A 13,916-nucleotide genomic window follows, 5' to 3' on the forward strand; every position below is an offset into this window, starting at 1 on the left:
TCACCCGGACACGCCCTTCGGGGGCGGGGCTCGGCCCGCCCGGGGCCCCGCCCACCCCCGCGACCCCGGAGCTCGCTCTCGGTGGGCCCGCGGTGACCCGGGTGCCATCAAAACCATCGACCCGCACACTGGCTTGGGCTGGAAGGGGCCGTGCAGCCCAGCCCGTGCCACCCCCTGCCATGGCAGGGACACCTCCCACTGTCCCAGGCTGCTCCAAGCCCCGTCCAGCCTGGCCTTGGACACTGCCAGGGATCCAGGGGCAGCCACAGCTTCTCTGGGCACCCTGTGCCAGGGCCTCAGCACCCCCACACTTTCTTCCCCATGTCCAATCGAAATCTCACCTTTTCTACTCTAAAACCATTCCCTCTTGTCCTATTACTATCTGCCCCTCTGTTTTTTATAAGGCCCAACATGAGAGAGAGCAGCTGGTGACATGAGGATGGCTGTGCCCGGTCAGTAGGAACACCATGGCAGAGCATCCCATTTCCCGATGGGACATAATGGTTTATTCAGAGATGACCCCAAACAAGCACTTTTTCCAGTCCTGTTAGAGCAGAGCACCTGAGGGCCTCACTTAAGGCAGCAGAAGTACATCTGGGCTGGGATTTCCAGAGGTGCTCAAGGGACAGAGGTGTCCATGACTCCGGCCTGCTGTGGCATCTTCTGGACATCTCAGATCAAACATCTTTCAAGTGTCTGCCAGCTTCGGGCAGCAAACGTGGCTATTGTGAGGAGGGTGGAGGAGAAGGAAGGGCTCTGTGGGGATGAAGCCACACCAGCTCAGGCCACAGATTCCAGCCAACAAACCTGGACATAAACTATCCTCACACAGATACTCAAGCATTTGCAATTCCCATGTCTACCCCAATCATCTTCTCGCTAACGAGCCTGTTGTTTTCCCTGCTGCATTCACAGCCACGGCTATGCTGAATATTTTAAAGCCCGCAGCACGACTACAAATAGGGCAGCTATTTCTGGAGCTGGGAAATGAACCAAAAACAACTGCAAACAGAGCATCAGTGTTTCACCAGGTTTAATAAATATCCCTCCTCACTGCATGCCACGACAGGAGCTGTATCATGTTGGAGCAATGTCTCATCGTTACAGTGAATTGGCACAAAACAGGAGTGAACACAAAATGTTAGAGGATTAAGTATAACCTTGGTAAAAAAAAGAAATGAAAAATGCATCTATGAAAGAACTACTCCGATGATTGTGTCACCAATTAAAAGAAAAATATGTTTAACAAGAATTGAAGAAATTCTTGTTTCCTTGTTGAGTTTACCCAAGAAAGAAAACACTTTCATGGCCAATATAATGGATTTTCCTTGACCAAGCAGTAGTTAAACAAGCACATACTGGTAAGGAAGTATAAACTCTTCAGATTCACTTTCATAATTAAGATACAAGTAGAGACATTAATCTCTGATAGAGGTCCTGTTAATCAGAGAATACCTAAGGGAAAGCAGGAATGTTGAATCAGACATGACAAGTGATGAACCTTACAGACTTCATCCTCAGGCAAAGGGGTTTATTATTGTTGCTATAAAGTGTGAACCTCTTTTTGATGAGAGGAATGTGGAAGTCTTTCCAATTTAGTGATGTGGCCCCTGTTTTTATCCATGCAGACCTCATTGCAGGACTGGGGCCATAATTCCACAGAATATTATTCAGACATGTGGAGAGAGAGAAAAGACCCCACTTCGTAGGAGCTCTGGGCCTTCTCTGCATGTTAATGTACTTACAGAAATGGGATATGGATCAAAGAAGTTTTACTTCTAATACAGCAGAGCATGATTTATACAGTTCTTCCTTCAGCCCTCAGCTTCTCGAACAATCCCGCACACATTAATGCCTCTCTTGCCTGGTCTCACTCATGTCATTGGCAAAACTCCTTAGTTAAGGAGGTGCATTTCAGATCCAACCCCCCCTGGATCAGTCAAAGATTTAAGGCACCAGCGAGCTCCTAACATGACCTGGAATCAGCAACGAGCTTCCCGCATGCCATCAGTCCTCAGGGTACCACCACTGACAATGAGCAGCACTCCGGGATCTTGTGACACCACCCAGGGAGGGAAATCTCCCTGAAGGCGATTCTGTAGTGCTGGTAAAGGAAGGTTATTTTTGTTAACAGACCTGCGTTGATGCTCAGGCTCCTGCTGGCCAGGGCAGTGTCCGAGCTCCTGCCCCTGCACCCCCTGGCTGCTTCTGCTTCTCCTGCAGCTGGTTGAGTCCCAGGGAGCTGCTGTAGCTCTGCTCACTTCAGCCCAGCCTCTCTTGGTGAGAGATCTTTGCCTTTGTGCCCTAGAGAAGTAGCTAAGACAAGATCAAACATAAATCTCGGACTGGTTTGGGTTGGAAGGGACCTTAAAACTCATTCGCATCCACTCCCTGCCATGGGCAGGGACACCTTCCACTATTCCAGGTTCCTCCAAGCCCTATGCAACCTGGCCTCAGACACTTCCAGAGATGGGGCAGCCACAGCTCCTCCGTGTCCTCTATGTGAGGGACACTGTCATCAGCCACCTTAGGCAGGGGAAGAGTTACTTGGGAGGGCACTGGAGCCAACACAAGATCCACAGAAGGTGTCTACAAGCTCAGCTTCTACAGTGTCACCTCCAGTCCTCTGCCAGAGCCTTATCTCGGCACAGAGGCAGCACAAGAGAACACATCCTTGGGCCTAAGTGCTGCTGTTCCCAGCCCAGGGCCATCCCCCAAACCCCCTTTCTTTACCTTAATCCATCAGGGTTTGTTTTCCCAGCAGCAGATGCTTCCTCAGCCTTCAGTGAGGGATCCACCAAAACCAAAACAGACTTTTCCAAGACAGCAAACCAGCCCCAGCACAGAGCAGCTCCAAGGTGCAGGTGGCACAGCCTGTTCAGGCCTCCTGTGATCCTGTCTATGAAAAAGGATGGGAACCATAATGCTCATTTTTCTGCTTTTCCTCAGTTTGGCAGTAGTTTTACCATACAAATGATCAGGCCCAGACTCACAAAGCACAGGACCAGAAACTGAGCTCCATCCATCATTTTTTGACCCTATTTATGATAACTTAGGGAAAGTGAAACCCTCCCGTAACTTACATCCAGGGAAATTACTGCCAGCTCTGTGACCCTCTCATGCTCCTGATCCAAATAAAACAGTCATGTTCCATAGTAACTAAATGGAAATTTGTTGCAGTGGGGATCCTGCAACATGCATATACCAAACCAGGAGTCCTGTGGAAAGGAAATATATACGGACAGACAGATTCTTGATAGCTGTTTCAGAGAGATGTTTATTTCTCCAGCCGCATGGCTGGAGCTCTGCTGAGGAACTGTTCCAGTCACGGGACCAAGGGTCCTTCTGCCCGCGCAGGGAACACAAACCAACCAATGGGAACGAGGCTGAGCAGGGGCAGGGAAACCCCGTGTCTGTGCCCTCAGGGCCCCTCTCCCAGGGCTCCATGGCAGGGGAGGGACCCCAACACCTCACCCGTTTTATTTTAATAAAAGGAGAATGAAAACAACTGGATAAACATAACAAGAACAGTTTCAAAACAAAACAAGCCACCCTCCTGAGTCTTTAAATGTCCAATCAGATTCTGTGGAACATCTTAGGGCTGACAGAAGGGGGACAGAACTCTCTGAGCATGCTTTGTGGGGAAACTGAGGCAGGAGAGGGTTTAACTTCTTCCCTCCCCCTTTTCATCCCCCACTCGGCATTGGAAAGGGATTTTTGGGGAAACAATTGGCAAAAGCATGGTTTTGTGAGGGAAACCATGGGTGAAAAAACGGATTGGGAATACACTGGGGGTAATAGGACATAGGGTAAAAGGGAAAGGTGGGATTAGGAAAGGGAGACTGTAGGGGGGCCTTATAATGGAGATATTGTCTAACATGACTACGATTTTTTGCATATATACTGCTTTTTACAGGAACACCATCAGGCTCAGTGACCTGCGATGCTTGTAACCCTTTTCTACCTCGTATAATTTTGAATTCCACTACCTCTCCATCTCCCAAGCTTGGGATGCATTTTTCAAGGTTATTCTTTTTAATAGCAGTTCTATGCACGAATATGTCTTGCTGGTTGTCACACCTTGTTATAAAACCATAGTTTTGCTTAACATTATACCATTTTACTATCCCTAAGACCTTAGCTACTATGATCTTTTCCTTTTTCCGAGTGGCTGCTGTTTTCTGTCTCGCTGCGTCTTTGCTCTCTCTTTCGGTCGCTCCCGTGTTGGAATTGTCGGGGCTGCTGGTGCCTGCGCGCTCTTCCCGGGGTCGCGTTTGGGGCTGCGCGGGCCGGGCCGGGCCGCGCCGCTCAGTTCTCCGTGCGTCGCCTCCTCTGGTCGCAGCTTCGCTGCCGCGCGCTGCACCCACATCTCGGCCGGGCCCCCGAGCGACGACCCCCCCGCGCCCTGCTCCAGTGCGCATCTCGGCTGGGCGCGGCTCCATTCCACTGCCACCTCCGCCAGCCGCTGCCCGCGCGCCGCCCCTCTCGGTCGGGTGTTCACGGGGCTCGCTCCACCACGCACTGCGTGGGGCCGGGCGGGCACCGCCGGGTCCCGCCGCTCCTGCCACGCCTCGCTCCACCACCGACACTGCGGCTCGCGTGGCTCCGCCCGCGCGCGGGAACTGCCTCGCTGCTGCTCGCAGAGCACTCGGTGCACGTGGCCTGGGCCACACGGTCCCTGCGCCAGGCTTCCCTTCGCCAAGACACAGCTGACATTGCTCAACAGTCTCGGTAACTAAATAATATTCACGAAAATATTCTTCCATCGGCATATATTTTGACTCCAGTATTAACTGTGTCCAAACGGTTTTCCAAAAGCCCTTGGTAAGAATTAAATCCCAAGAAACATAGAAAAAGTTCTTAAACAACCATGCCAGGAAGTGTTTCAGTTCTTTTTGAGCTTGAATCAAGCTAAAATTTACAAATCGTTGTTCAAGAATCATTTTAAGATAAATGTCCATATGCGGCTCTGAGAGCCAAGAGTCTTCCCACCGTTCCTCCATAGTTTAGATACGGAATAGCAAAGCAAAACCAAGAAGAGGAATCCAAAGTTTCCAGGGTTTACTCACACAAATCAGGGATCGGGGATCGTTCTGCTCACAATTCTTCACCATTATGTTGCAGTGGGGATCCTGCAACACGCATATATCAAACCAGGAGTCCCGTGGAAAGGAAATATATAAGGACAGACAGATTCTTGATAGCTGTTTCAGAGAGATGTTTATTTCTCCAGCCGCATGGCCGGAGCTCTGCTGAGGAACTGTTCCAGTCACGGGACCAAGGGTCCTTCTGCCCGCGCAGGGAACACAAACCAACCAATGGGAACGAGGCTGAGCAGGGGCAGGGAAACCCCGTGTCTGTGCCCTCAGGGCCCCTCTCCCAGGGCTACACGGCAGGGGAGGGACCCCAACAGAAATTGTTTTTCTTCAGCTTCCTTCACTCCTTGCCAGTTAAAAAAAAAAAAATCTGAATTAACTTTGGATGCTGGTGTAGAGGTGGCACTGCATGGCCTAAGCAAGGCTCTGCCCAGATGGATCTGACAAGCTCCTCCAGAATCCAAACCCAGCTTCTTAAGAGCCTTTCATTCAAATTCCCAAGTATATTTCATGCCAGGCTGCTTTCAATCCCTGAGAAAAAAAACCCCAAACCAACCCCCAACCCTCCAACCAACCAGCACAGAGCAGGAACTCAAGTCATTTCACTGCAAGTTTATGATCTCAACACAACAGAAAAGGGCCATGATCTTTGTTTTGCAACAGGTTATTTATTACTGCTTGTTTTAAATAAAACCAACACTCAGTACTCTCTGTCCCAAGCTCCTGTGACACAAAGCCACTGGTAGGACAGCTATCCTTAAGGAAGTGTCCAAAAGAATGCAGGAGATGCAGATTTTTCAGTGTTCAGAGAAGTAGCACTGCCACCTACTTGGGAAAGCCAAAATCCATAAGCAGGTCACCACCTCCAAGGAAACATTTCTCTGGGTTACAAACAACAACAGAAAGAGATCACTGAGGTCACATTTTTCTTCTGCCTTGCCTCACGGTTCAGTTATCCAGACTTCAGCTTGCTGGAGGTAATTGTTTTGGGAGGCAGCATTCAATTATTGGAGATCTCAAGCATTATATGAACTGCTGGGTATCAGGAGCTGCTCCAAAGGCAAAGCAGGATTCCAGACCCTATTCTCTGTTTTGATGGAATGGTTTAAACGAGACAGAATGTGAAGGGAAAACCAACACTGAGTCACAGTGGCAGCTGAGACACCCAACACACTGATGCTGCAGGGCTACAGAGCTCAAAAGGCATTTCTGACCTTCAGGGTCATGGCCACCCCCTGGAAGATCAGACAAAGTCCAAAAATTAATGTCCAGGTGTGAAAATGCACAGAAAAAGCCCTGAACACGCAGGTTACCTTGACTATTTGAGTCCCCACACACCCACCCACCCTTTGCTGGGCTCTGAAAGCCACAAGTGCCCAAGTCAACACCAACGTTTTTACCAAAATCTCCAAAGCTGCACTTTCTGGAGCACCCCCCAGCCCTGCTTTTTTTTTTTTTTTTTTTTGAAGAAAAACTCCATCAAAATAACCCCTTGAGTATTTTGGAGTAACCATGTGAGCTTTCTTTGTCCTTAATGGCATCAATAAAAAAATACTAAAGGAAGATAGCAGATCAAACTGGCTACTGAGCTGTGAGAGCGTGAGATCTCCCATGGGTGGCCTCAATGGCCTTCCTTAGCCATGAAATTCTGTCTGGAACAGAGGGAAAGTGATAGGAAAATGCTACAACACAAGGGCCAATTGTGGGTGCACTGCACATGCCCTTGGGCCAAATCCTTGTTCAGAGAAAGCAAGAGACAAACAAAAACAGTCCTAGGAAGGTTCTGGTTTTTGAAAAACTCAGTCAATCATGAGAATACTTAAGATCTTCAGAAGAAAAACACGTAAGACAAAACCAGTCACTGGTGACACTTTTTAATTTGTTATGGACAGACTTTTCTGAAGTAAAACCAACAGAGTAAGACAGAACTAGCAGACAGGCAGAGTCATATTTACAGCCATTCAAAACTAAGAGTGTAAAAGCAGAGCTCAGTGGTGAAAGAAGCACAGAAGCATACAGAGAATAGTATTTTTTTAGGTTATTATTAGAATTTTATTATCTTCTTAGCTATTAAAAGAATCTGTTGTATTTTTACTGCCCAATTCCAACTCACCAACTCCCTCTCAAAACTTGTGATACAAAAAGCGCCATTTTTTCTGTTTGAAGACAACAAAACCACCTGCTTTTATTTTTCCAAACCTTGCTGAAGACACGCAGCACAGTTAACACTAATGCTCTATTCTTTACCATTAAATAAAAAATAAAACAGTTGGGCAAAGGGAAAAAACCAGACTGAGTCAGTGTAATCATTCAGTTGGATTCTGGATGACAATCAGGAAATAGTCTTTATCTGGAGAGGAGAAAAAAAAAAAATTATTCTTTCATTCCTGGTATTTATTCACAGAAACAGTAAATTCCAACATTTTTCACATCTCTCTGATGCGCTGTGGGAACTCCAGAACCCTGACATTCATTCTCAATGAGTGAAACAGCCTCCAAGTGGCAGATAATTTATTTTATGGGTTTTACTGAGAAAAACTCTCAGCTTTAGAAGCTGCATGTTCCCAAGGCAGCCAAATTTAACCTTGTTTGTGCCAGGAAACAACTGGCACATGCCACAGTGGTGCAAGGTGGTCATTGCCCTTCTCTCACAGGCACACTGGGGGCTGCAGCTGTTTTTTCTGGAACACCACTTACTCCTCTCTTTCCATCCTTCCTGTGGAAATCTGAGGCTGCCTCAGCATGAGCCAGAGCCCGTGTTAAGATCTGCCCTGACCCATCCCTGCCTAGGGGAACTGCCATTCCCTGCTTGGCCTCTCCACCAGCCCCATCCCAGCAGGGAGCATGCAGGGACAAAGCTGAATTCCTGCCACCTGAAGGACCTACACTCATCTCGCTGCTTCCCAGTTTGGAATTCAGCAAAATACTGAGGATGTTTCCTGAAAAGAAGGCTGCTGCTGCTGCTGTATTCCATGATTTGTGATTACAGCCACAATGTGCTCTAATACTTTTCCCAGAATTGGAAAATCAGGACTGTCTTTGTTTTATCACTCAGTCCACAGTTCTGAATGGAAATTGCTCTCAGAACATATTTCTTTCCAAATCCTGAGGTTTTATACTGAAAAACAAAGCATGAGAGGGTGCAGCACACTCTCCAGCATTATCTAATATTTTCTACTTTGATTAACACAAAATGAGGGAAGGGATTTGCCACATTCAAACTTGACAAAGGAAACTTAGGTCAATGATAAAGCTTTCAACTCTCCAGGAAGCAGAACAGTTTCTTGGAAAGAAGGGATTATCCAACGTGAACACAAGCAGCAGGCACTCCTTCCAGGCTGACAGTGTCAGTCTCAAGAGAAAACAATCCTGCTGGATTCCCAGATTCCTGCTTTCACCCTGCTCTCTCCTACCTGGAGCAACCATGATTTCATTCTTCTTGGAGCGGATCCGCAGGAATGTGAGGTCGTTCTGGGGATCGATGTCCCGCACGGTGCTCCTGGCCTTCATGATGAAGCTGTGCATGAGGCCGGCGTACTGAATGGTGGTGGAGTTGTCTATGGTGCTCTTGATGGGAATACCTGCAGGAGAGGGACAGCAAGGCTCAGTGACAAACCTCCAGGACCAACCCTGCACTGGGCATCACCAGGTCCAACCTCGGTTGTCACTGCCCCAGGGGTTAGGAGTGTTCTCTCTGAAGGCAAGAGGAAAACATGAAGAAAAACAAGATATGAAAAAGCTGAGATGTGGGACCACAGCTATTTACCTCTAGTAGCATCAGTGCTTTACTTTTGCATTTTTAGTGTTGGAAATAGAAATAAATTAAACAAAAACAATTATTTGTAGAGGAGAGAGGGAATAGCAACGTTGCAGTTTTTTCTCCTGACTGGGGACATCTTTTCCTTTCAGAAAGGCTCCCCTACACCAGTTAAATGATACTGAGGTAGGCCAGGTTGGGATCAGTGACTATGGAGGACATCAGCTGCTGCGTCACACAGTTCCAAGGCTGAGGCTCCAACATTCAGCCCTAAGAGGTGGTGCAGTCCTGGGAGGTCCCTGGTTCAGTGACAACCAGCCAGGAGGGCAGACACGCTGATCAGCCAGAGCTTTCCCTCCCTTACACTTCAGCCACCCATTAGATGTGTTTTCCCATCAAAAGCCAGTCAAACCCCAGCTCATGTGCCAGAACACAGCAGCCAAGTACCAAATCCTGCAGGGCAGAACCAGGTGTGTGTGCCAGTAACTGCAGCTGCAGCACAGAGAACACAACCCACTCAACCATCGTGGAAAAGCAGTGAGCAGGAGCCAAACTGCATGATCTGATCCTCAGTATATTCACATGTAGCTACTGTCATCTTTTCTAAGGATTATTTGTAGGAAACATTCAATTTTAATTGACAATCACACAATTTTAACATTTTGGGCTGTTCACAGTGTATTCAGAGTGCTCTGAAGAAGTTGCTCTGTTGGACCCTTCAGAGACTCCAAAAAGAGACAACTTGCTGATGAATTCCATGAGGCCACAAGCACTAGGCAGTGCTAAAGAACTCAAGTCTGCTAGGCCAGCAGCATTCTGGACAGGCCCAGCAGCAAGATTTACACCTCATGAGCGCCTCAGTGCTCCTGATTAAAGTTTTCACAGACCCAGTTTCAAACACTGGCGTAACTCAAGTATTTTGATGCTTTTGCAAATTATTTTATTTCCTAAAATAATAAAGTGAGCTTGCAGAAATGGGAAACCAATTTTCTCTTGTAGCCTGACTACTATCTGCCTCCTTGGGCTCCAGGAAAACCTCTCCCAAAGCCAGACTCTAAGCTAAGTGCAAGTGGTACAAGCAGCAGCCCTCAAAGTATGTGACTGGAGTAAGTGATAGGTCAGAAAAGTGAGGCTGACACAGCACCTTCCGAATTAACCACGATGATTCCCTGCACTCCCTTCTGGCTCTGGATTCGCTTCAGTGTTTCCTCCACCTCAGCCTGCAAGAGAAAGCACAAATCAATACAGGGTTACAGCTGCTCTTTGCCTCCCCCCAAAGCTTTGGGATAACGTGGCTGAAAACAAAACAAAGCTGCACAGGGATATCAAACACTGCCTACACTGGTTTATGCAGCCAATTGTCCGTACTTTGGTGCCACCTTTTCTGCAAGAGCTTTCCAGTTATCTTCCATCTGCCTTTCTTCTTCATTCATTTGTGATTATCATCCTGGAACTCCCCTCTCTCCTCCTCCCCAAGCCTCCTGCTGAAGGCTTGCAGCTGGAAGCTGCAGTCAGACTGCTACAATTTAGGTGTCAAACAAAAATAATCTTTGAAAAATTACATGGAATTTATGAAGAATGTAGGGAAAGGATACATTGTGGGTGCAAGATGACCTTCCCTTTTACCAAATGAATGCCAAAAGCAATTACAAATATGATAAGTGAGGGGAAAAACAATGAATGAACACTATTTGTTTATAATTCTGATTCGTGCTGAGATGGCCACAAGGCTGTAACCACTGCCAATAATTTACAACTTAAAAAAGGAAAAATGCAAATGCAAGCCAAGGCAATAGTCCTTCCTCTTCTCTATAAAAACCATCAAAGGAGGTTTCAGTACCTTCTGCACAACCTTCCTGCTACAAGACACCCATCATATGGGATCTGTAGCAGGGGAAAACCTTCACACCTGAGCTGATTTCCATAGCTGGGTGAGTATTTGGCATTTTTTATTCCCATTAAAAGAGGAACAAGCAGCATCATTCAGATCCTGCAAGGCAGAGTCCCACAGATGTGGTTTAGGAAGGGAGACAGGAATCCCCTGAACCAGGACAGGTGAGACCTACAAGGAGCATTTGGCCAAGGCTGTGTTCCCTGGGCGCCTTGAACAACCCTCTCCACTTCCTCCCACAGCAAACGGGCACAAAGACACCACAAGCCCTGTTCCCTGGGAAGAGACCTTGTCACACAACACAACACAACACAACACAACACAACACCAGCTCAGCCCCAGTACCACCAGCACTTTCCTCAGGGTGCTGTTGGTAACACGACCTGTGGCTCAGAAGAAATGGGACCCCCTGAGCTGGTCTTTATGAAGCAGAAGTTTTTCTGTGTGATCCAGCACAGAAAAATTCAAGTATTTTCAACAAAACTCTGGATTATTTCTGAATGCTGGACTATTCTCAAATGGAAGACAAGGGAAGTGAAACAAAGAACAAACTACAGGGTGTACAAATGCTGAGAAAATATAGTGGCAAAACGTTAAATCTGTTGAGAAATTAGGATATGACTTCCTGCCTTCTTACTAGCACTGTTTAAGTCCTGATTAAATACTTTCCTTCACAGGACCTTAACAAACCTTTTCAGATGCAAAGCAGCATCCATAAAGGATACCAGTTTTCAATTTCCTCTAACACCTTTAGCTGATCTAACTCACAGGTGGGTGATCTGCTCTGACAGTTCACTGCTGCTGACATGGGAAGGTCCTGTTTCTCCTATTCCCACTCTGAGGCTTGTCCAGCACTTCCACAAGCCAGTGCAGCTCACCAGACCAACAAAAATAGTACTGAGAAAAAAATTACATATTTAATTCATGGAACAAACAAACCCCATTTTAATGAAGGGCTGAATAACGACAAGAGATAGCACACAGAGAAGGAGAGATGCACTCTAGGAAAGGAGAATAAACACTCCCTCATCACCATTTTGCTGCTAAACACCTTTTGCTATATGTACAACAGCAGCCTTTATCTTCCTGCTTCCATCTGGAATACCTGAACTCCTAGGTTTGCCTAAAAAGTACATCTTATTAGGCAATTTCAATTTTCCCTCTGCAACTTCGGTCAGCATTTATTTCTTTACAAATGTTGACATACATTTTGATCCCCAAATTTCATCAACATGCAATAGCCAGCAACGCACCTGAGCAGGGAGAAACCTCCAATACAATCACAATAGAACGAACACAGCCCGGGTTATTAAACAGCCAAACCCAGTCTCTTTTCCCTGACTGCTTCCAGCTTTAGGGTTGTGCCCTGGCAGCCGTAGGAAATGCAGGTTTCGCTGTAAGCGTTTCCCCGGCACAAGGCTGGGCTGGATCGGGTGATGGTTCGGCCTCTCCCCACAGTGACTCAGGGCCGGGCAGGGCCAGGGAAGCCCCTGGGAGGCAGCGCCGGGACCCCCGGGCCGGGCCCGCCCTGCACAAACAGGACCCCGCCCGGGGCCTGACACAGAACCCGACACAGAACCCGACGCGAACCGAACCGGGCCGGGCCGGGCCGGGCCAGGGCTCCCAGACCCCGCAGAGCCCCCGCAGCCCGCAGCGGGGTCTCGCCTTTACCCGGGCCCCGCCCGCAGGGCAGCGCCTGAGCCTGAGGGGAGCCGGGACCGGCACCGGGACCGCCCCGCCCTGCACCGGCCGCAGGAGCCCCCGAGGGCCGGGGGGGGCACAGAGACCCCGAGGGCGGCACAGGGGCCCCGCCCGGACTCCGGACAAACCTCACCCACCATGATCGAGCCGCCGCCTCCGCCCCGTCTCGGCCCCGGCGCTGCCCCGGAAGCGCTTCGAGCTCGGGGCGGGACCGCGCCGGGAACACCTCCCTGAGTCCCTCGGAGCCCCCACGAATCTCCGCCAGCCTCCCGGGGCTGCGGCGGATCGGGATCCGGCTTTAGGGACATCAGCCATGTGTGGGGAGTTTTCTCCCCCCAAATTGCCGTGTCCCCTCAGCTGCTGCCGGAGCCCCCCTGGGACACGGGCAGAGCCACTCCAAGGCATGGTGCACCCTAAAACCCTGGGACCTCCCTGCCACAGCCCCAGGGATCCGTGTCCTGAGGGTAAAGGTGTCTGCCGCCCTGCCCTTGAGAAAGGATCCTTGAGGAAGGATCAGCTTCCTTGGGGGAAGGACTGGGGATGACCCACAGTCTGATGGCAAAACAACGCCACTGAAGAACTGCATCGCGCATAACCTCAGCTCTGTTCTACACACACAACAGCAGCATCTGGGACTTTCCCCATCCTCAGGCTCTGCTAGAAGTGAAACAAACGATCCCAGAATGGTTTGGGTGGGAAGGGACCTTAAAGCTCATCTCATGCCACCCCCTGCCATGGGCAGGGACACTTGCCACTGTCCCAGGGTGCTCCAAGCCCCATCCAGCCTGGCCTTGGGCACTGCCAGGGATCCAGGGGCAGCCACAGCTGCTCTGAGCACCCTGTGCCAGGGCCTCAGCACCCTCACAGGGGAGAATTTCTTCCCCATATCCAATCTAAACCTACTTCCTATCAGTTTGAATGCTCCATCTTTCAGGACCACAACTCCAGCATCAGCAAACAGACACTGGGCTCCCACTGAGCTCCCACAGCACTCACAGTGAGGTGGTAGTTGGGTGAAATGTAAAACATGTCCTCACAATGTGTTTTTAGATTTTTTTCCCCCTCTGAAAGCCAGGATTTGACACAGCAGGTAAGCTCGCTGGCCCTTCCAGTATGTCTTGTTTTCTCCTTAGAGAAAACAAGATTCCTGCACTGAGCCCTGTCATCTGTGCACTGCTCAGCTGACAGGCTGAGAATGAACATGGGAACAGGCATTGCCAGAGCTCAGGAAAAAATCCTTCTTTAGGATCCAAGAGATATGGCTATTTCCTCTTCTAGTGGCTATTTGCAACTCTGCAACCTAATTCAGTTAAATTCTAATCTCTCTTACCAGTCCAGCAGCAAGTTTCACAGCTTGGCTACAAGACCTCATTTTGCCATGGATTGATTTAACTTCCAGTCCCAGCTGTGATGGTGAGATTTGGGCAATAGTAAAGCTGTGGTTGATAATTTGGGCAATAGTAAGCAGCGC

General features: G+C 48.8%; 1 protein-coding gene across 1 annotated transcript; it reads right to left on the minus strand.

The window, feature by feature from the left end:
- Positions 1–6,954: 6,954 nt before the first annotated feature.
- On the minus strand, positions 6,955–12,768 carry DYNLRB1 (dynein light chain roadblock-type 1). The gene is made up of 4 exons (XM_032127476.1): positions 12,583–12,768; positions 9,998–10,073; positions 8,510–8,677; positions 6,955–7,446 (listed from the first exon to the last, which is right to left on the minus strand). Exons 1-4 carry the CDS (start codon positions 12,751–12,753, stop codon positions 7,403–7,405), a joined length of 459 nt encoding a protein of 152 aa, XP_031983367.1. The 5' UTR covers positions 12,754–12,768; the 3' UTR covers positions 6,955–7,402.
- Positions 12,769–13,916: the final 1,148 nt, after the last annotated feature.

Source organism: Corvus moneduloides, chromosome 17 (genome assembly GCF_009650955.1).
Source record: "Corvus moneduloides isolate bCorMon1 chromosome 17, bCorMon1.pri, whole genome shotgun sequence".
Classification (NCBI taxonomy): domain Eukaryota; kingdom Metazoa; phylum Chordata; class Aves; order Passeriformes; family Corvidae; genus Corvus; species Corvus moneduloides.

Coding starts and splice junctions, on each gene's coding strand:
- DYNLRB1 (XM_032127476.1), bottom strand. CDS start 12,753: ATGTCCCTAAAGCCGGATCCCGATCCGCCGCAGCCCCGGGAGGCTGGC. Junction 8,678..9,997: donor CATCGTGGTTAATTCGGAAG/GTGCTGTGTCAG, acceptor CCTCTCCTGCAG/GTATTCCCATCAAGAGCACC. Junction 7,447..8,509: donor TGAAATCATGGTTGCTCCAG/GTAGGAGAGAGC, acceptor TCTCCTCTCCAG/ATAAAGACTATTTCCTGATT.